General features: G+C 35.4%; 5 protein-coding genes across 11 annotated transcripts in view; 2 read left to right on the top strand and 3 right to left on the bottom strand.

The window, feature by feature from the left end:
• The window catches only part of Pkn (serine/threonine-protein kinase N), a 39,979-nt gene extending 33,140 nt beyond the window's left edge, over nucleotides 1–6,839 (top strand). Inside the window, exons 4-15 of one of the 4 annotated variants that reach the window (XM_076314808.1) lie at nucleotides 9–260; nucleotides 345–495; nucleotides 567–654; nucleotides 764–1,119; nucleotides 1,191–1,429; nucleotides 2,227–2,394; nucleotides 2,968–3,285; nucleotides 3,366–3,517; nucleotides 3,597–3,816; nucleotides 3,887–3,994; nucleotides 4,076–4,216; nucleotides 4,308–6,839. In XM_076314808.1, the coding sequence (XP_076170923.1) occupies nucleotides 9–260; nucleotides 345–495; nucleotides 567–654; nucleotides 764–1,119; nucleotides 1,191–1,429; nucleotides 2,227–2,394; nucleotides 2,968–3,285; nucleotides 3,366–3,517; nucleotides 3,597–3,816; nucleotides 3,887–3,994; nucleotides 4,076–4,216; nucleotides 4,308–4,451 (2,337 nt within the window). In that variant the 3' untranslated portion in view covers nucleotides 4,452–6,839. The remainder of the gene's footprint in view (nucleotides 1–8; nucleotides 261–344; nucleotides 496–566; nucleotides 655–763; nucleotides 1,120–1,190; nucleotides 1,430–2,226; nucleotides 2,395–2,967; nucleotides 3,286–3,365; nucleotides 3,518–3,596; nucleotides 3,817–3,886; nucleotides 3,995–4,075; nucleotides 4,217–4,307) is intronic. The other 3 variants (XM_076314805.1, XM_076314804.1, XM_076314806.1) reach the window with 3 other exon arrangements.
• A 112-nt stretch (nucleotides 6,840–6,951) lies between these two features.
• On the bottom strand, nucleotides 6,952–8,791 carry LOC143148466 (uncharacterized). Of its 2 annotated transcripts, none has more exons than XM_076314823.1 (5): nucleotides 8,652–8,791; nucleotides 8,332–8,484; nucleotides 8,164–8,245; nucleotides 7,922–8,093; nucleotides 6,952–7,843 (listed from the first exon to the last, which is right to left on the bottom strand). In XM_076314823.1, exons 2-5 carry the CDS (start codon nucleotides 8,353–8,355, stop codon nucleotides 7,591–7,593), a joined length of 531 nt encoding a protein of 176 aa, XP_076170938.1. In that variant the 5' UTR covers nucleotides 8,356–8,484; nucleotides 8,652–8,791; the 3' UTR covers nucleotides 6,952–7,590. The 2 variants fall into 2 exon arrangements, with proteins under 2 accessions (XP_076170938.1, XP_076170937.1); XM_076314822.1 differs by having other exon boundaries at nucleotides 8,628–8,727.
• On the top strand, nucleotides 8,484–10,977 carry LOC143148464 (ZZ-type zinc finger-containing protein 3-like). Of its 2 annotated transcripts, none has more exons than XM_076314818.1 (7): nucleotides 8,484–8,875; nucleotides 9,077–9,290; nucleotides 9,394–9,885; nucleotides 9,965–10,121; nucleotides 10,183–10,424; nucleotides 10,492–10,617; nucleotides 10,685–10,977. In XM_076314818.1, exons 3-7 carry the CDS (start codon nucleotides 9,496–9,498, stop codon nucleotides 10,931–10,933), a joined length of 1,164 nt encoding a protein of 387 aa, XP_076170933.1. In that variant the 5' UTR covers nucleotides 8,484–8,875; nucleotides 9,077–9,290; nucleotides 9,394–9,495; the 3' UTR covers nucleotides 10,934–10,977. The 2 variants fall into 2 exon arrangements, with proteins under 2 accessions (XP_076170933.1, XP_076170932.1); XM_076314817.1 differs by having other exon boundaries at nucleotides 8,484–9,003.
• A 47-nt stretch (nucleotides 10,978–11,024) lies between these two features.
• On the bottom strand, nucleotides 11,025–12,657 carry LOC143148114 (queuine tRNA-ribosyltransferase accessory subunit 2). The gene is made up of 6 exons (XM_076314044.1): nucleotides 12,446–12,657; nucleotides 12,227–12,376; nucleotides 11,678–12,142; nucleotides 11,416–11,618; nucleotides 11,226–11,351; nucleotides 11,025–11,156 (listed from the first exon to the last, which is right to left on the bottom strand). Exons 1-6 carry the CDS (start codon nucleotides 12,560–12,562, stop codon nucleotides 11,036–11,038), a joined length of 1,182 nt encoding a protein of 393 aa, XP_076170159.1. The 5' UTR covers nucleotides 12,563–12,657; the 3' UTR covers nucleotides 11,025–11,035.
• Nucleotides 12,658–15,266: 2,609 nt separating this feature from the next.
• The window catches only part of LOC143148749 (uncharacterized), a 78,462-nt gene continuing 72,528 nt past the window's right edge, over nucleotides 15,267–21,200 (bottom strand). For both annotated transcript variants that reach the window (XM_076315401.1, XM_076315402.1), the window contains 3 exons: nucleotides 20,417–20,443; nucleotides 17,451–17,605; nucleotides 15,267–15,736 (listed from right to left, as the gene is read on the bottom strand). In XM_076315401.1, the coding sequence (XP_076171516.1) occupies nucleotides 15,464–15,736; nucleotides 17,451–17,605; nucleotides 20,417–20,443 (455 nt within the window). In that variant the 3' untranslated portion in view covers nucleotides 15,267–15,463. The remainder of the gene's footprint in view (nucleotides 15,737–17,450; nucleotides 17,606–20,416; nucleotides 20,444–21,200) is intronic.

Below are 21,200 nucleotides of genomic sequence, written 5' to 3'. Positions count from 1 at the left end.
TAATTTAGGCTCAGGCCAGTCTCGCAGAATCAAGTAGGAAACTGGACTTATTGAGATTATCGCTTGAACTTAGAAGACAGGAATTACCACCCGACAGTGGCACAGCTGCTCAATTGAAGAGAGAATTGGCTAGCGTGCAATCGGCCAGCCCAGTCCCTGTGACCTACACGTCGTTACAACCGTTTCGTGGCCCTCTAGAAGGTAGAGCAACCGTCCCTGCTTCGGTATCGAGGTGTGCAGCTGTTACTGGACAATTGGAGGTAAAAGAATATTTGCGTAAGAAAGGAATTACATCGATTTCTCTGTAAGGGAATTTTGCTTCAAAAGTGTAATTCTGATTCCAGGTTAGACTAATGGGGTGTCAAGACCTGGCGGAGGAAGTACCCGGGCGTACAAGAAGAGAGCATCCAGCGAGTCCAGATTTACGTAGTTTTGTTAAGGGAGTCACAGGACGTAGTTCGAGCAAATCGTACAGTGTTAAGGATGAAACTAGTAGTGAGTATTCGTTACAAATGTTACACGTTTCTGTAATCCTAACGATATACTAATCTTTCGATCTATTACAGATGATATTATGGCAGTTATTAAACTGGACAACCAAACAGTAGCACAAACAAGTTGGCGACCGTGTTCCCAGCAGGCTTGGGATCAAAGGTACATTTTTATTGCGTACATACTATTGTCAGAAGTATATACTTAAACCTTATTTTACGATGGAAATACTTTAAGTGTGGCAGTTTGTACGAATGTATCGTTTCCTTAGGTTTTCTATCGAACTAGATAAGTCGAGAGAACTTGAAATAGGTATTTATTGGAAAGATTGGAGATCTCTATGTGCTGTAAAGTTTCTCCGTTTAGAAGAGTTCATCGACGACGTGAGACACGGAATGGCACTTCAGTTAGAACCGCAGGGTCTTCTTTTTGCTGAGATTAAATTCCTGAATCCTATGATTTCGAGAAAGCCTAAATTGCAACGTCAACGCAAGATCTTCAAACAACAAGTGAAAAACTTCCCAAGAGCCAATCAAATGAATATTAACGTTGCTACTTGGGGCAGACTTCTAAAACGATCAGCCCCTTCGTTACACAATACAAGAAATTCGGAAAGTCCGCCATCAGGTAGCTACATATTCTCTGTTGCATTATTAATAAATTAGTATACGAACGTAATACTAGTTTTTATATTTTAGGACCGCAACCTTTGCAGCTAGTTTTTGATACCTCGATCGAAGATAAACCTGAAACACCTGGAGAACTGCCCGATCCAGACAAAGGAGGATTAGGAGGAGCAAGACCTTTGGGATTATCAGCTTCGAGTAGTAGCCCTACACTGCCACGTCCCCCGGAACATCCTCCACCCCCACCACCAACGGTCACAAAGAAGCTCTCATTGCCAGCACCACCGCCGCCACCAAAATTAGATCAAGAAGTGAGTCGCGTCAAATTTATAACGTTTTCATTTATATCTTTTACGTGCAATAAATTTACAATCACCATTGAAATCATTAGATAAAAGACATCAATTTTAAACAAAGATATACTATACCTTTTAGCGATTTTTCAATTATCCATCTCATTGCAAAAGTATTAAAAAGTTTCCTAGTATTTTCTGTTACTTGAAAGGTTTAGGGTTTGGTACACTGGTTATGGGTCAAAACCATGTAGAACACATGCATACGATATATTATATCCAGTTGATTTCATATAGTTCCTAACGTTTGTATATAGTAATATGTATTTTTACAAAGCATGTTAGTACATATTATAAACTTTCAACTGCGCAAGGTACATTAGGAATTTATACTTACCGCTTCGAGAGTACTACAAATATACTATTTTTATAGGTACTTTGGAAACTTTAGAATGCTATTTATAAAGTTCAACAAACTGCTAGATGCTTAAATGCGTACAAACTTTTATATACTATTTACGTTTAGTTGTCACAATTTTTAATTCTGTTTGCTTCTTTTATGCATAGTTGTTTTCATAAAATTCAGCATCGTTCTAAGCAAATACATTGAAATGCGCAATGTTCCTTTAGCGTTATTATAACAAACTCCCTTCGATAGTTTAAGCGATTTGTTTTTCAATTGTTAATGTATTTTAAAGATTTACCTTGCTAAACTACTCCACTCGTAATACTTGTTATATTAAACTTGATATACAACAGTTCAAAGTGTACTGCAACTTAAAGTAGTTTCTGGAGCTAAGCAGATAGTAATGTAGTTACAGAGTGCATTAAGGGAGTTTGATTTCCTGCACAACGAGGAAAAAGGGGGGTCTCAGGGCGCAAATTTGAGGCCTCTTGTTACAGAGCCTCGTCCCGTGCTGATTGCACCACCCTCTCCACGCACACCCTCGCCCCAACCTGTCGTCGAGTTTCCTGAAGATGAGGTAGATACCTCCTTTACACGCAGCTTTAATTCTTTATATATTTTAATCCTTTATTACTCACACATTCAAGATAAGATCGCTTCTTTAAGTTTACTGTAACTCGTTCTATTAAAATAACAAATTATTGTTCATTCTTATTATTTTACTAGATTATTTATAAGAAGCACGTTACCCAAATTTTTGCATGTACGCATATATGTATTTTGTACAAAAGCTTTCAATACTGTACTTGTCCACGTTTTGTGTAATATCTTATATTTATCTTGCTTCTGACATTGCAAACACTTCGTGTTGAAACAGCTGTGGGTACTCTTTTAACAATTACTAAGAATACTTGTACGTACTGTGAAAATTATATATAACTGTGTAAACTTTATCCATTACGTACACTAATAACGTATGCATTATATTGAAACTTAAGGTTTAGTATCTCGTAACTATGGTTAACACATCTATGGTGGATTAAATAACAATACTTAATTCTATTAATTAATGGTTAAATAATTAATGGTAATGTAATTATTACATTAGGATGAACATGTTATTCTAAAACGAATGCTTTCACGGTTGTAGGTCGTGTATGAAATGCCGAGTAAGCCTTCTCAATACAGAGACAGTGCTTATGAGTCTAGAAGACATTCGCAACTTACTGGGATGACCATAGATAATTTTAGGCTACTTTCGGTTCTTGGCCGTGGTCATTTTGGTAAAGTAATTCTGTCGCAGTATAGAAATACAGGAGAATATTTTGCGATCAAAGCACTGAAGAAAGGAGACATAATAGCAAGAGATGAAGTAGAATCATTGCTATCGGAAAAAAGAATATTCGAAGTGGCCAATGCTACGCGTCATCCTTTTCTTGTAAACCTCTTTGCTTGTTTTCAAACTGAGGTACAAATTGTTTTAGTCACATTTCACAACCCTCACTCTTTATTCGAATTATTCGAAAATAAAAACTCTCTTCTTTGTAGGCACATGTGTGTTTCGTAATGGAATATGCAGCTGGCGGAGATCTCATGATGCATATACACGCGGATGTTTTTGGAGAACCACGAGCTGTATTTTACTCAGCTTGCGTCGTGTTAGGATTACAATATTTGCACGAAAGTCGAATTATCTACAGGTAAGTGTTAAAGAATTCTTTTGCAAATTAAATATAATACTTTTATGCCACTTCTGTAATGATTCTTTTAAATTTTCAGAGATTTGAAATTAGACAATTTATTATTGGATACAGAGGGTTACGTAAAGATCGCAGATTTCGGTTTATGTAAAGAAGGAATGGGATATGGAGATAGAACAGGAACATTTTGTGGGACACCAGAATTCTTAGCACCTGAGGTTCTTACTGAAACCTCATACACACGAGCTGTAGATTGGTGGGGTCTTGGAGTGTTAATATTTGAAATGCTTGTTGGTGAAGTAAGTTCAGTATAATTCAATAAATGTACATCGACATCCCTTTCAATGTATTAATACGTATTTTGTTTAGTCACCATTCCCAGGTGACGACGAGGAAGAAGTATTTGATTCCATTGTAAATGATGAAGTTCGTTATCCACGATTTCTTTCTTTGGAAGCAATAGCAATAATGCGGAGGGTAAAGATACTGTTTCCTTTTTAATGTAATAATGTAACCAATATTATTCAAATAACTTTTATGATTTACGTTTAATTATAGTTGCTAAGAAAAAACCCCGATAGAAGATTGGGTAGTAGTGAAAGAGATGCTGAGGATGTTAAAAAACAAGCATTCTTTAGGCATATAACCTGGGATGATTTACTCTTGAGACGTGTAAAGCCACCGTTTGTTCCAGTAATTGTAAGTCTTCCATTTTATTTATTTTCCATATTAATACTTCACGATAAGCGCGTACATTTATCGATACATTGCATTTGTGCTTGTATTCCAGCATTCTGTGGAAGATGTCAGTAATTTTGATGAAGAATTTACATCAGAAAAACCCCATCTAACTCCGCCTAAAGATCCTAGACCACTTAGCGATTTAGAACAAAATCTATTTAAAGATTTTACATACATGGCTGACTGGTGCTAGCCATAATGATAATGTTGATCGTCTTTTTTGTTAAATTTGATATGCAAATCATTTAGTGTTCTATTTACTTTTTCATACATCATTTCAGGGACAATCGAATCGCAATCAATAATATCAGTAATTATATATGTATTTGTTTAATTGACAGAATAATATGTTCCACATTTCGTAATGTTATGTATTGTATAGATGTTTTATTTTTAGTATCATGATATAATCAGATATAGAGAATTAAAAAAAATTATGTTCTACCGTTGAATCTCAGGTTTTTAATTAATATATGAATTTCAGGCTTTTAACTTGTAGTTATACATTCAGATTTACATTTATTGCAATTATTTTCAATATACAATATAAGAAATATTTGTAGTCATTTGAAATACTTTAAAATAACGTTCACATGTAATCAACTGAAAGACAAGAAAAGAAACATAAATAATACATATACTTTTGTAGCATGTTCATATTTTGATACGAAGCTATTGCTGTTTGGGATCTAAATTTATAAAGATTTCTATCGCTTCATGAAAAATGTATCGGATTTCGTAATCATGATTCTAAATACTGACCAAACGTCTGAAATTACTTCTTTTTGGATCAAAGTATTATTTTACAATTTTCATCGTACACGTATCATTTTTATGTATAATAATCATTTTTCAACTACTTCAGATTTATATCCTCGTATAACGTGAAGGATATTTGCTGTATAAACATACGAAGATTCATAAAGTGCAGAAAATAAATCAAAATGTAGTTGTATTTGCTCATGCTCATGTGATAGGGAATTGAACGAAGAAATGGCACTATGTACAACAATGTTAATCAGTGTAACTACAGTTAATACTGAGCACTTTAATTACATTAGTCACATGTACCTAATCATTAATATGATCAGAAGATGAGATCAGTTATTTACAATGAACTTGACATCAGTTATTTACACACAATCTGAATATATCGACTTCTTTTTTGTCGAACAAATTTCTCCAGGTTTGATTCCTATTTAATATCCCTACTAATTGTACTCCACCATTTAGTTACATATTTTTACGTTTTCAGTATGTGATAGAATACTGTGGTGTTCTAGTGCTATACTTTGTAAATATGTAACCAAACGTCGAAAGATAATAATGCATAAGGTCCATAAGTACAATAGTTCAGCTTGATATATTACACAACACTATATCACAAAAGTAACAAGTTCGTAGTAGCACACTGTTAGTACTCATATTCACGTTTAATTATAGTCATCACTCTACAGATTCCTTATTTTTCTTTTGTATTCCGGTTTTGTGGACAATTATGATTATCTTGTACAATCATCATAAATATATGCGTTACATCTTAGTTACAGAAAGAGTTTTTGTACTAACATCGTTTTAATGCCCTGTTAGAATTCTTGTCTTCTACATCCTGTAAATTTATTTAAAGTAGTAAATCCGTATTCCCGTATAAATAATTTCTAAAAGTATCACTAGTAACATATAATACACTACTTATTATTAAGATTTACAATGCATAAATACATCAGTGATTCCTTCATTAATAATCTTATCAACTCATCAGATTTATTTATAATATCATTTTCTATATAAGAATATTTTAAAATTGAACAGTTGAAATCATGTTTTGTATAAAAGAATTTTTTAAATGGAACCTGTCCAATCATACAAATGGCTTTTATTTACGTAAATTCTAATTACATTTCTATGGAAAATATAGGTCTGAACATTTTAGGGAAAAGTGGCAAGCAATGGATCACGATATTTATAAATTATAATGCTGTGATAATAACATGAATGGGTTTCATTTGAAATTTTCTTGCATTATAAATTTAATCGTATGAAATTGAACTCGTTTATCTTCTTAAAAAAAGTATTTAAAATTGTGAAACAGAAAATTGATTGTATCACGTGTGATAGTTTCGAGTACACCTCGAATTCTAGTTGCCTTAATGCACCGATAAATTAACATTTGGTAACTATTTTTTACCGAGACCATGTACATTAAAACGGAAACCTACTTATACAGAGGTGCTCATGTAACACATTATTTATAATGTGCCTGTTTTTATATAATTCTCATATATAGGTTTTAATATTTAGTCGAATAACTATAACATAACTTTAGTTAGAACATACAAGGATATTAAGAATTGTATAACACTTTGTTTCTGTAATGGGCAAGAAAATATGTTGTATCAGAATGTTTAAAAACGTTTACAGTTTCAATCTGTTAACAAAATTTCAATTTGAATAAAAATGAATTGCAAATTACCTAAAAAAGGTACAATGAACGTAACTCATAAAATACAACTTTTTACTAATATTTAAAAAGCGTTTATTTTTATATTATACGAATGAGTTATATTATTTTTACATATTTAATTGCCAAAGTACATATTTCTATAAAAAGGAATTGTTCTTTATTAACAGATATTTTCTTGTCAATGTATTAATTACATAGTACGTTACACTTGAAACATATGTATACTTATGCATATACAGTATATGTATATATATATATATATATATACTATGGATATGAGAAAAAAAATACTGTATTAACATCACATACATAAGTGGCTTTTACAAGCGTGAAATTCTTTATGTATACCGCAACTTTAAAAATGAAGCGTCGTTCGAAAACTGATGATTCAAAAATGTATATACAATACAGGTGTCGCCAATTTTTTTGTAGATAGATCTATTTTTAACACTCAAAGTAGAAACCTTGTTAGAATATACTTTCGTTACTTATTTTTATATATACAAAATAACGTAGGACTACTAAATCCTAACCCTAGGTAAAATGTTCACTATATTTATCTTTATCCGATAGAAATGAAACAGCATGTGCCTCGTAGTGTTTAGTATCCCTACATAAAGGATGCCTACAGAATATCCTTAAGAAGTAATTTATTTAACATATACATTTGCAGTGGCAGCTTAATACATATCACTCCGAATAGTTAAGTAACTTTTAGCAATACTTCTTGAGTATACAATAATTCAAGTATATAAGTAATACCTACTTTGAATAATAAATATCTGAAAGCAATATACAATGAACCTGTATTTAATTTCTACTGTTCCTCTAGGGAATTTTTTAACAATTCTCTGGCATGAAAACAATTTTATTCTATTGTTATATTATTTGTATCACTGACACCAGGTTCAACATCTCTATTGCTGTCCTCAGCATTTAAAGACTTTGCTAGTTCGTACAAGTTTGAAGTATTTTTTTTAATCTCTTTTTCCAATTGAGACTTCTTTTCCTCCTTTTCCTTCATCAACTTGGTTGCTTCTGGGGCCATAGGTTTTATAAGACCCTTAGTCACTTTATAAATAATGCTGGTACTGTCTTCAGATTTAAAAACAAATACAACCCTAGTACAAAACGAATCTATTTATTTATATAATACGAAATATAATACACATGTTAAATTTTATAACAGATGTTTTTACCTTTCAATGTTCAGACCTTGTTGTATTTCATCTATTCTTTTAAGGGATATGTTGTATAATGTTGACCAAGGTACGTAAATTTCTGTTTCTGAATTTTTCTTTCTCTTAACTTCTAAATACAGCAAATCTAGACCTTCGTTATATTTATAATCGACTTCCCAATATCGCCTTGCTAATCGATAAATTTTATCATTAAGTAAAAGATACCTCTAAATCCAATTTAATAATAGTACTACAGTTACCTTCACATAATTCAATATAAACGTAAAACGTTGTACTTATTTTCACAGGATCAGTACATCCAAGTTTTTCAATATAGTAATACTAAAAATATTGAACTGCAACTACTATTGGTTGTTAATATTCCTATATTTCATATATTTCTGTCACTTAAATATAATCATACTTACGCTAGGATGACATATATCGTACATTTTTTAGTAAAAGATACAGCGCTTTCATAGAATAAACTTTCGATTTTATGTTAACAAGTGTTGCTAAACATTTGTAAGTTAGATTAAGTTAAAACCAATTTGATATTAATTTGCAAGAAAGTGCAGAATCTGAAAAATTATAGTTTTATTCGAACATTTCGTACAAAATACTTGTTGTGTTTTGTATGACTATAAATGAGTAAACTACAACGAACAATCAAGGAATTACAGATTAATCTTCAACAATTTGTGGCAGATATGAATTAAAATACCTCAAATTAGAAAAGAAACTGTACATTTGTATCGTGAAGTAACTGACGAAACTTATAACAAATTTAAGAAAATTTTGATCTTTCTATTGGTTACGTTTGTTCTTTTATAAATCGATAAGTACATAGTAAGCACAGACGAGATATAGCATAGATGTTTGTTTCATCTTATGGAAGTCGCGTCGTATAATCTGAAATACCGACCTAACAAAATATCAATAGTTTTAGGACGACATCTTCGTTTTAAAATGGTGATTCTAGAAGATAATTCAAATGAAGCATCGAAGTCGGTAAACGTAGAAACCTGATTATTGTACATAATTGTGTTTCACAAAGCCAAATTACATTCATTCACACAGATGGAATTTAAAAAACTTTAGTAAGATGAAACTAACAATATTTTCAAATCTACAGCTATTTATTTTAATATTCTATGTCCCATTTATTCTCAGGCCACTATTCTATGATATGTATCTCATTCAATAAAGGACGAATAATCAAACAAAACTTGAAACTTACATCTATTTCTTTGACTCATAATTTAGGATCGGGTTAAGGAAATGGGAACAAAGAAGGAAAGAAAGAAAGCTTTTCGTATTCAATTAATGAGAGATATTGTATATCAAATAATCTTTCAAGACATTGAAAGTAATAATCGTTTATTAGGTACATTAATTTAACGTTTGTTTAATTTTTATACTTTTATGATACACATAGAAGTTAAATTTTTTACATATAAGAGCTAAAATTTAATTTTGTACTTTTTTAGACAAAAAAATTGTTGTTAAGAACAACTTGACAAATACTGTAGGTTAAGGTGTTACATTGAACACGCGTATAACCTATGATGTACGCTAAATATTGATTAGCAATGGAAGATGAAGAGAAAAAGTGTGAAGACGAAGAGCCGAATGAATTTTATTTCGAATCTGACCACTTAGCACTGAAAGGAAATAAGGATTATACTACTCTTTTAAAAACAATTGTAATTCTCGAAGCACAACGTGTTCAAGCCATAGAGGATTTAGATAAACTTTTGTCAATTCGTTCCAATGCATTAAAGGATCCAATATCTTTCGTGGCTCAAATACAAAATGGTGAACTTCCAGAATTACCAGGACCGCAAAAAATTGCAGAAATTCCATACCTTGATTGGACACAATATAACATAGCTGTACCTGATATGCGTATGAGGCCTCAAACAAGGCATGGACATGCATTACCTCATATACAAACAAAGGCGGAACAAGAGAATGGAAAGGCAAGTTATACTTTGTATATACTGAATTAAGTTTTCTATAATTTTTATATTTGTTCATTTGGATATTTGAAATATTTAGATTTTAGTAAGAGGACGTGCTTTTGACGAAAGTAAGCCAGAAACTTTCAATCAATTGTGGACGGTAGAGGAACAGAGGAGATTAGAAGAACTTTTAATTGAATATCCACCGGAAGAAGTAGAAATGCGACGATGGACCAAAATAGCTAATGCTTTAGGTACATTATTAATTAAACTATTTTTCTTCAACACTTTACTTTATTGTTACTTTATTTTTAGGTAATAGAACCCCAAAACAAGTTTCTAGTAGAGTCCAAAAATATTTTATTAAACTCTTAAGAGCTGGTTTACCTATTCCTGGCCGAGGTCCAAAATTGAAACTGGATGCTAAAAAAGGGATGGGTCATAGACATCAACGAAGTAACTACTCATTATTCCGACGTTCTACATTTTTCCCTCATCAGGATATGTCTTTTACTATGCCTGATGAAAGCAAGGAACAACCAGTCACAGAAGAATCTGTAGGTATTAATTTTCTAATCTAAATTTAATTTGTACCACTATCTTTGTTATGATTTATGTACATAGGAAGATGATGCTGGAAATAGTATTATTGATGATAATCCTGAATTAAGACATATAGAATTATTAAGACAAGTAAAAGCTGAGAAAGAACAAAATTTTTCTCCCGAATATAAACATATTGGATATAAGGTAGTATAAATTACACTTATGAGAAAGTATTATGAAAATTTGAAGTTTAATAATTCTCTCTTTACAGTGTTCAATCTGTGAAGAAGAACCTTTAACAGGTACAAGATGGCATTGTGCAGAATGTCCAGATGGAACTGATATTTGTGGTGATTGTGCAGTAGCACAATTAGAAATTGAGAAACCAGTACACGATACATTACATAGACTAATTCCTATAAAACCACAGTATACTAGAAGCTATGATTTAGATTATTTTCCACAAAGTTTTAGTAACTCTTCTTATAATTATCTAGATCCAAATTTTTTACCCGAATAGTACTAATAATACTATTACAATAAAAAATAATTTAATAAATGATAATGTTTGTAGAATATATTATGTATCTGTACATTCCACATTTACATCTATAGACTTCAACTAAATATCATTATTTTTTAGAAATTTTAAATTAATTGCTTTCTTGTACTGACCAAGAGTACCATTACTTATATTTTTACGAATGGCTTTAAAAAATTCGAGATACTGATGTATATTATGTCTGAAAATAGAATCTAGTATAGAAGTAGGTAATGCAATATCGATAAATAACTATGCAGCTAATACTTACATCATTAATAATACTTTATGAAGCATTTCTTTGGTATTGTATAAATGATGTAAATATGCTCTAGTATGATTTTTACATGCGAGACATTCACAATGACAGCATATTGGAGAAAAATCATCCTCGTACCTACCACATGAATATAATTAGTACAAACATGTAACAATTATAAATATAATTTTTTTTATACCACCTCTTCTCTGCGAAAGATATCACGTGTGCATCATTATTACAAGCACTGTGATCACACAAAAAAGTTAAAGCCTCTGAATTCTCTGCAGCTACGTACGGATACGATGTATCAAAAATATCTACACCTAATTCGATAAAGTCTATTACTGTAATTGGATTCCAACATCCCATTGATACTTTTAGTTTTTCAATAGGTAAAAGACTCTGAAATAGTTAAAACCTATAAGAAAACATTTATATGTAACAAAAATCTTTTTACTTACAATGGAATGTTCCACTACTTGTTTAAATTGTTCCAATGAAATGTTTTTGACATCTGGTCCATTATTATGCAATCCATCTATCACATATCCAATTACTGGTTTATCTTTTAAATAATTTATCGACGATGTTCGAGCTTCTATATCATAGCCACCCTCAATGGCACCTAACATTGCTACTGATTTTAAAATTTTGGATGTCAAATGTCTAGATAAACATTGTTCAAACAATGTTTCACTACGATGTACAGCCTTTGTAGCTCGTTTTTTACTGCTATTAATATTAGTATCTCCATCGCATAATGCAACATAGAAATCTGGTTTAAATGTTTCAACAATATCCATGTATTTGTTAGCTGTTAATACATGCCTCATATTTTTCACCCATATAGAAACAGAATCGAGTCTCTGAAAACCCGAAGGTGTAATGTGAGCAGGGTCATGAATTGTGAGAAAATTTATATATTCCTAAAATAAAAATATTCATAAATTGAAATTTGATGAATAGAAAGACTATTCTGCAAAATTAGTAAAAGAAACATTATATTGTACCTTCATACCAACAAAATTTGCAAGATTAATATTAGTATCTTTTATTGATTCAAACATTAACATTGTAGAAGCAAGTGGAACAGATAATAAATGTGGATTTGAGGTGACTGTTTTAAAAATATCTTTAGTTAAATGTGGTACACTTCCTCCCTAATAAAAATGCGGTTTTAATTTTAGTATTTTTTTACGTATTTCAAACTTTTAGTTAACAAAATTTACCCTTGTATAAATAAGAACGAGAGGAGTTTCAAAGCTAACATTAGGGATTCTCTCAAATTCCACTAATGTACCAATACGAGCGACACAAGATTTTATCGAATTAGTAAGGAATTTCATATTGATTCTTATTAATATTTATAATAGATACAATAAATAGGTTTAATAAGTACTTTTATTAGTAACTATCAAAGACATTTAGAATGTATTGTTGAACATAACCTCATACTATACATCTTAAATAAGACGTGTAGGATAGACCGGACATTCTATGAAAATTTATGTCCGGCAAATTGAATGACCGATTTCGTAAAATATTAATTCCTCTTCTTTGCCTCATAATTTAGGATTAAATATAGGAGACATCATGGAAGGAAATAAAGAATATTGTTTGTAGTACTAAAAATGAATTTATTAAAACACATTAGAATTACATTCATATTTTTACGTTAAATGAGGGTACTTAAAGTTTCATACATTCTTGCGTATTGCGAAAGTTGGATCCAAATTCTGTTTCAGTTGACATTAGGTACATATGTTGTTTGTTGATCATCAATCTTGCAAATTTCTTCAAAAACTGTTTGTATCTTGCGGTTTTAAATACCAATATAATTAACTCCCGCCATTTTATTTGTAATTTCTATACTTAGTAGTCTTGATACAAATCATATCGATAACGTTGGAAGTGATACGAAACTGGTAAGAGAGTTCGTGAATTCTCGATACGGGTAATACGAAAAAGCATTGCCTAAAACGTTTGTGTAAATATTGTTTACGATAAATAAATCACGGCAAAGACACTTTGTGACCTTTAGTGAAAAATTTGACAAAATATTAAATATAGTTTTGGTACTAGTTAATAGATTGTGCCATAAACGAGGTATAGTATAGTCTGGACATTTTATGGAAATGGTGCTTCACAAACTGAATTACCGACCTCCTGAAAAATCAGTGGGGGTTTCAACTGGATTTGGTTAGAGGGCGTTGGAGCGAATGCGTTCATTTCGAGCGTTTCAGAGGATAAAATAAAGGTAAAAGAATAATAGCACGAAGGAAAAGGTGTGATCTTTAATGTTTATGTTAGATAAAAAATGAGACACTTGTGGGTTTCTTGAAAAATTAATATGAATTGGAAAGAATAAAATTAAAGAGACAAATTGGAGGTTAAAAAAGGTCTTAGTGAGTATAGTTTGCGACAGACCTTATTTGATAGAGGGATTAAAGGATAAGATGGTATCCAACCAAGGAGATGTAATTCTGGAGAGGATGGAAACAGAAAGGGCGGTAAGTTTAAATGGGTAGATACAGAGCTAATTATAGCTAAATTTAAGGGAGAGTTTCTGTCCATTAAATTACTAATTGGATACAGGTACATTAATATTTCTGGTTTACAGATCACCCTCCAAGAGACATAGGTGCATGGATTGGTGGAAACTGTAAGAGATCGTACCTCATCTCACTTTCAAGGAAAAAAAAAAATCAGAGGTTTCGTGGTATTCTTTGCGTTTAACTTGGTCATGAAATGAAATGGGTAATGTTAGCAAATTCAAGAATTTCGTTCTCTACTGTTATTTTGACGAAAATTTAGGTCGATAATGATCAATGATTTTCAACCGATAAGACATTCACGACTTTCTCGCGTAGCAATATTGTTGTCGATTCGTCGCAAAGGCACCGTTCGATCACATTCTACGATTTGTAATTTCATGTAATTCCTCGTTTCTTCAGCTACAAAACCATGACGTAGGACGAGGGGTTGGAATCGGTATACTCTCGAGCAGAAAGATTTCTTGCTCCACTTCTTAGTATTTGATAATTTATCACAATACACCAAATGATATCCAGTATAAATATTTATGATTCAGAATATGTTACACGTACAGTTAATTTGGTCTTGATCGACACGGTTATTTATACATCTCGTTTAAAAATTTACAACAAAGAATTCTTCGGTACATATATCGATAGTATGATAAAACAACAGTCGGGATACTAGCTAAAATCCATTACTACTTGGTACATCGATCGTTGCTCCGTTCTGAAGCGAGAAGTACTTTACAAAGAAACAAATTGTGCATAGAACACCTCGTATAGAAAAAGTCGTAATCTCATTCTCGCGCTTACAGGAGTACGTATTTGGTCTTCGTGCGCGAAAGGGACACTGGTACAACCTAAACCGCTGCGTCTAATCGTTAAATAAGGCACTTACAGAAACTACAGTAACAATAATAACATCAAAATACGTGTGCGTCTCTGCAACGTAGAAAAATATCGATTCTCGTAAAAATCTGGCAATGAGAAACTACTGTGCGAATATCCCTTTGAAAACCAACGACTGGAAGCTTTATTCCCCTCGGCGATCGATCGGCAAGTTAATTATTCCTCGACGGAAGAAATTCGCGTAAATCCGGAATTGAAATCGTTCCTTAAATTTCTCGCCGCCGTAACCTATTAAAGCTCAACAACAATACACGCCGCGGTACCGTACGTTCCTACGTTTTACAAGCCAGACGTTCATTTTATTACATCGGTCGTATCTTCGATATTGTGGGGTGTTACAATAAAACGGGTGACTGTCTTTACAATGAAATAATTACGCGATTCAACGAGCGTCGGTTCGAATTCAGTACGGTCGCTCGTAGTTGCCTCTCGATCGCGCCAGAGGGCGCGCGCATCTACGGACTGCCGCGTAGCTACACGGTATGGTGGGGGTAACTCCACGGTATGGTGGGGGTAGCTCCACGGTGGCCTTGAGCGGCCAATAGATCACGCTCCGACCTGCGCTCGAGTCCCTCGCGGTGGCGAACGACGGAACTGAGTACAATTGCGCGCGAAACGGTTGTTTCTCGAGTTCTGAACGTGAAATTTTCGATTCTACCGGACGTAAAAGAATTTGTCGCGCGATCGGCTTGGCGTAGACGGAGAAACAACATCGCGTTGTCCAAGGAGACCGGACGAAAAGGTACATCGTGATTCGGTAAAGCCTCTGGCGGTGTTCGTGACAAGACGGACGCGGTTGGTCTACATTTGCGCGGATCCTCGCCACGCGGAATCGAAACCGCACGCGGTGTCCGAGTCCGAGTCGTTGTTCGGTTGGGTCCTGGGCGGTCCGACGACCGTCGTTGACGTTGGTCGACGTTGTTGATTGGGCCGCGACACTTTCCCTTGTAGAAGCGGCGTGCTCGGTTGACTGGCGGCGTGATGATCCCGCGACGAACTGAAATCTTGCGCTCTGCGGCTCCTCCTCTTCTTGATGGGCGCGTACTTTGGCGGTGGCATCATCTTCTGGTCCAACTATTCGGTAACGAGAAAAAATAGTCTTAGACACGAGACGATGGTGTTCCAACCTCTGGACGACCTCGTAATTGCTTTTTTAAATTTTTCTATAAATAATTTATCGAAGAAGTTTGTATTCTCACCGAAGGTTCTACGCGTAGTGTAGGTACCCGAGGAGAAGGTAAATAGTTTAGATCTCTACTCTAGAGTCTTCTAGCTACGTTATCGTCGCTATTATCGTTGATCTTCCTCACCATCCACGAGCAAGAGTGATGTGCGACGATAAGGGAGCTAGTAGACCAAAGTGGGGATATGTATCGTGTCTTTTCTATGTGTACTCGGACCGAAGAAAGAATCGATCGACGAACTCATCTAAAGATGGCTGGTTGATGGTCATTTTTCATGGTTTAAAGTACTTTTGAGATAGAAAGATTGCACTCCTTCGATTCGAGCTTCTAGCGTGATAGTCATAATAGTCATGATCAAAGAGTTTCTTTCTCCACAGGGAGTTTCTACTGTAATAGTCATAGTCAAAGAGTTTCTTCCTCCACAGAGAGCTTTTAGCGTAATAGTCATAATAGTCATCGTCAAAGAATTTGTTCCTTTACAGGGAAGTTTCTAGCGTAATAGTCGTAATAGTCATTGTCAAAAAGTTTCTGCTTTCACAGAGAGTTTCACGTAATAGTCATAATAGTAATCGTCAAAGAATTTCTTCCTTCACAGGGAAGTTTTTAGCGTAATAGTCATGATAGTTATCGTCAAAGAGTTTCTTCTTTCACAGAGAGCTTCACGCAATAGTCATAATAGTCATCGTCAAAGATTTTCTTCCTCCACAGGGAAGTTTCTAGCGTAATAGTCATGATAGTTATCGTGACAGAGTTTCTTCCTCCATAGGGAAATTTCTAGTATAATAGTAATAATAGTCATCGTCAAAAAGTTTCTTCCTCCACAGGGAAGGTTCTATCGTAATAGTCGTAATAGTAATCGTCAAAAAGTTTCTTCTTTCACAGAGAGGTTCACGTAATAGTCATGATAGTTATCGTCAAAAAGTTTCTTCCTTCACAGGAAAGTTTCTAGCGTAATAGTCATAATAGTCATTGTCAAAAATTATCTTCCTTCACGGAGAATTTCACGTAATAGTCATAATAGTCATCATCAAAGATTTTCTTCCCCCACAGGGAGTTTCTACTGTACTAGTCATCGTCAAAGAGTTTCTTCCTCCACAGAGAGCTTTTAGCGTAATAGTCATCGTCGCAGAGTATCTTCCTCCACAGAGAACTTCACGTAACAGTCGTAATAGTAATCGTCGCATAGTTTCTTCCTCCACAGGGAAGTTTCTGCGCACGATTCTTTCCTCCATCCGATTACGGTAAGAAAACGACTCGCGTGGAACGCTCGTAAGAACAAAGACCGAGAGGAGTCTCGGAAGCCCGAGACTCTCGCAGAAACCACCGTCTAGGCAAGGTTGAAAAGCGACGGTTTTCGATTAAAATCGTTCACGATCCGGCCGGTATCTCTTTTTACGGGGCTTAACCGTGCACGGTAATTTCTCGGCATCCTCTACCTGTACGGAAAGCCGCGCGTTAATATTAAAAACGAGTTCGCGCATCGGTCGCATAATATTCGAGCTTGGATACGATCGGGCGTCCAGGGGTTGAATAATTATAGAGGGTCAAGCAAACTGGAGTCTGGATGTGTGTCGGTGGCAATTTTCGAGAAACACACACTCTACCTGCACATTATCCGCCGATCCCCAGCTCTTGTGTAGCTTCTCGTGGTTGCTGCTGGCACTGCTAGTTGCCACACCCAGGAACTGGCTGAACGCTTCCGTCGTACGTTTCACGCGTACGTTCAGCGAGCCAATACGCAGGAAACCAAGATCTTTCTCTGCGTGTTCAACCAATGATCGTGTGTTACCGTGTTGCATTCGTTGCGCCTGTACGTTTTCACGCGCGCCACTTCCCTCGATCGTTTCTCTACACCGCGTCGAAACGCGTCTCCCTATTTTCTCGTTCCTTTCGTACGTTCGCATGGCGGAGACGTTTCGCATGCATCTACCGGGGGAAGAAAGTTTGTACCGCGGAAGCTAGACCTCCGCGGGACACTTGAAGCTACCGAACCGAGGGGAGGATGTGGGAGTTTTTCGGTTATCTTCGTCGAGAGACGTGGATGGATCGAGGAAGTGGAAGTGGAAGTGGAAGGAGAATCTGGACGATCGGTTACGACTATTAGCTGGAATATAGAGCTGGTTGTTGCTGGAATCGAGAAACCTGGGTTTGAGGAGACTATTGGTAGTCGTTGCTGGGAGATGAGGATAGATCGAGGAAGTACAAGGAGAATTTGGGCGATTACGACTATTCTAGAGCTGGTTGCTGGAATAGAGAAATGTGGGTTTGAGGTACGAGGAGAACTTTGGTGGTTGTTGCTGGAATAGAGAAATGTGGGTTTGAAATAAGAGGAGAACTTTGGTGGTTGTTGCTGGGAGAGCAAGGATAAAATCGAGGAAATAGGAGTAGAATTTGGGAGATCGATTACGACTATTCTAGAGCTGATTGCTGGAATAGAGAAATGTGGGTTTGAGGTACGAGGAGAACTTTGGTGGTTGTTGCTGGAATAGAGAAACGTGGGTTTGGGGAGACTTTTGGTAATTGTTGCTGGGAGACGAGGATAGATGGAGGAAGTAGAAAGAGAATTTGAGCGATTGATTACGACTATTCTAGAGCTAATTGCTGGAATAGAGAAATGTGGGTTTGAAATACGAGGAAAACTTTGGTGGTTGTTGCTGGAATAGAGAAATGTGGGTTTGAAATAAGAGGAGAACTTTGGTAGTTGTTGCTGGGAGAGCGAGGATAGATCGAGGTAGTAGAAGGAGAATTTTGGCGATTAATTACGACTATTATAGAGCTAGTTGCTGGAATAGAGAAATGTGGGTTTGAAATAAGAGGAGAACTTTGGTGGTTGTTGCTGGAATAGAGAAACGTAGGTTTGGGGAGACTTTTGGTGATCGTTGCTGACAGACGAGGATAGTTTGAGGAAGCAGAAGGAGAATTTGGGCGATTCTAGAGCTAGTTGCTAGAATAGAGAATCGTGGGTTTGAGAAGAATTTTGGCAATTCTAGAGCTAATTGCTGGAATAGAGAATCGTGGGTTTGAGAAGAATTTTGGCGATTCTAGAGCTAGTTGCTGGAATAGAGAATCGTGGGTTTGAGAAGAATTTTAGTGATCGTTGCTGAGAGATGAGGACGGTTCGAGGAAGTAGAAGGAGAATTTGGGCAATCGATTACGACTATTCTAGAGCTAGTTGCTGGAATAGAGGCACATGGGTTACGAGAAGAATTTTGGTGATTGTTGCTGAAAGTACAACCTAAGTAGTAGAATTCAGATCGTTCAAAGATTATAACGTAGCTGAATCCAAATCGAAGTGGTAGAAAGTGAATTTAGAAGGTGATCGATCACGACTATTCTAGAGCTAGTTGCTGGAACAGAGGCATATGTGTTACAAGAAGAATTTTGGTGATTGTTGCTGAAAGTACAACCTAAGTAGTAGAATTCAGATCGTTCGAAGATTATAACGTAGGTGAATCCAAATCGAAGTGGTAGAAAGTGAATTTAGAAGGTGATCGATCACGACTATTCTAGAGCTAGTTGCTGGAATAGAGGCACATCACTAGGAGAATTTTGATGATCATCGTCGAAAGTATAACGCAGATAAACCAAGTCCGCGAAAAGATTGTAACGTAGGTGAATCCAGATCGAGAGTGTACAATTTAGGTGTTGGGGAGAGCGTAACGTTGATGAAGGAAAATCGAGGGTGTGGATGGAGAATTTGGGTGATCGATTACGACTACCCTAGACCGTAGAAAAAAAAAATTGACGTTACCAGAACAGAGAAGCGCGAGTCCGGTATACGAAGAGAATTGTCGGTTGCTGGGAAGTTGCAACGTAGATGGATGGAGATCGAGGTAACGGAATCTAGGTCGTTGGTTACGACTGTTCTGGGTCCGTAGAATAGAAAAATCGACGATCTACTTGCTAGAGTAGAGAGAAACGTAGGGTTTTGTCGCGCAAACGACAAAGGGAACGTTCGATAGGAAGGATGCGTGCGAACTGTGTCGCTATATTACAAGAAACCTGGACCAAGTGTTACTCTATCTAGTAGCTATATACGTTTACCAAAGTACCTTGCAAATTTCGAAGAGAATAGAATTTGCTAGAGAGTACGCTACGTAGTATTGTATTACAGTAACCGTACAGGGTGGTTGTAGAAGTTGGAAACGAGTGATCGAGAGTATCTTTCTGCGAATAAATTTCTATAATCGGTAACACGAGTCGCGTTTCAATTCTCGTCGATCATTCGATCGCGAGTATCGTTACCAAAATCTAAAACGACCCTGTGCCGCGAATTGTTCAAGTGATCGTCCAAAGAGAAGTAGACGAGAAGACGTTACGTTACCCAAGTCGATTAAAATTTCATTCGTACCATTTTCATCCGGATTAGCTAATCCGCTGGATCGAATAATGCAGAAAAAAAAGGTACAGCGACTGAGAATTCTTAATGATCTTAATGCCAGCGAACGTTCAGGGTTCTAGAACCATTCTACCGAGCGCCATCGAACTGGGCCGTAGAACGGCCCGTACTGGTCATGCACTAAATTAGCTCCATTTAATTAGCGTTCGTTCCATGCGGATTATTTCTTACCTGCATGCTTTTTCCTTGCTTTTATTTCTGAAAGAAAATAGAAAATCATTTGACACTGTCCGGTTCGGGTCGTAGCGCGCGGACGTCGCGGCAGGGGGATATATATATATATATAAAAAAAAAAAAAGAAAACGTCGATTGGACGGAATTATTATCCATTACGTGGTGAGATACAACTCGGGATTAGTCGTTGGTTAAGAGAAGTTTATCGTTAGCGCGACAGTTCTTGCTGTATTCGCATACTGTCGCTGTTGGTTAATGACAGAGGGTGTGTCCGAGAGTTCGGTGCCGAGGAATGCATCGAAGATGCAACCGTGAGGGTCGAGATTGGCGATGCACTCGTGAAATATTAACGAAAGTCGAGACGACTTGATAAATTATTAACGAAAGTCGAGACGACTCGTCAAATATTAACGAAAGTCGAGATGATTCGAAAATTATTAACGAAAGTTGAGACGACTCGAAATATATTAACGAAAGTCGAGACAATTTGTAAAATATTAACGAAAGTCGAGACGACTGGAAATATATTAACGAAAGTCGAGACGATTCGAAATATATTAACAAAAATCGAGACGACTCGTCAAATATTAACGAAAGTCGAGACGATTTGTAAAATATTAACGAAAGTCGAGACGATTCGAAATATATTAACAAAAATCGAGACGACTCGTCAAATATTAACGAAAGTCGAGACGATTTGTAAAATATTAACGAAAGTCGAGACGATTCGAAATATATTAACGAAAGTCGAGACGATTCGAAATATATTAACGAAAGTCGA

Source organism: Ptiloglossa arizonensis, chromosome 6, assembly GCF_051014685.1.
Source record: "Ptiloglossa arizonensis isolate GNS036 chromosome 6, iyPtiAriz1_principal, whole genome shotgun sequence".
NCBI lineage: Eukaryota > Metazoa > Arthropoda > Insecta > Hymenoptera > Colletidae > Ptiloglossa > Ptiloglossa arizonensis.
This window is presented reverse-complemented; position numbering and strand designations above follow the sequence as displayed.

Excerpts from the sequence above, each read along its gene's own strand:
- LOC143148466 (XM_076314823.1), bottom strand. The coding sequence starts at position 8,355 with ATGTACGATATATGTCATCCTAGC. Across the intron at positions 8,246-8,331 it reads ACGATATATGTCATCCTAGC|TATTACTATATTGAAAAACT; the intron begins GTAAGTATGATT and ends CAATATTTTTAG. Across the intron at positions 7,844-7,921 it reads CAAGGTCTGAACATTGAAAG|GGTTGTATTTGTTTTTAAAT; the intron begins GTAAAAACATCT and ends GTTTTGTACTAG.
- LOC143148464 (XM_076314818.1), top strand. The coding sequence starts at position 9,496 with ATGGAAGATGAAGAGAAAAAGTGTGAAGACGAAGAGCCGAATGAATTT. Across the intron at positions 9,886-9,964 it reads CGGAACAAGAGAATGGAAAG|ATTTTAGTAAGAGGACGTGC; the intron begins GCAAGTTATACT and ends TGAAATATTTAG. Across the intron at positions 10,425-10,491 it reads AACCAGTCACAGAAGAATCT|GAAGATGATGCTGGAAATAG; the intron begins GTAGGTATTAAT and ends TTATGTACATAG.
- LOC143148114 (XM_076314044.1), bottom strand. The coding sequence starts at position 12,562 with ATGAAATTCCTTACTAATTCGATAAAATCTTGTGTCGCTCGTATTGGT. Across the intron at positions 12,377-12,445 it reads TCGTTCTTATTTATACAAGG|GGAGGAAGTGTACCACATTT; the intron begins GTAAATTTTGTT and ends CATTTTTATTAG. Across the intron at positions 12,143-12,226 it reads CAAATTTTGTTGGTATGAAG|GAATATATAAATTTTCTCAC; the intron begins GTACAATATAAT and ends TTTTTATTTTAG.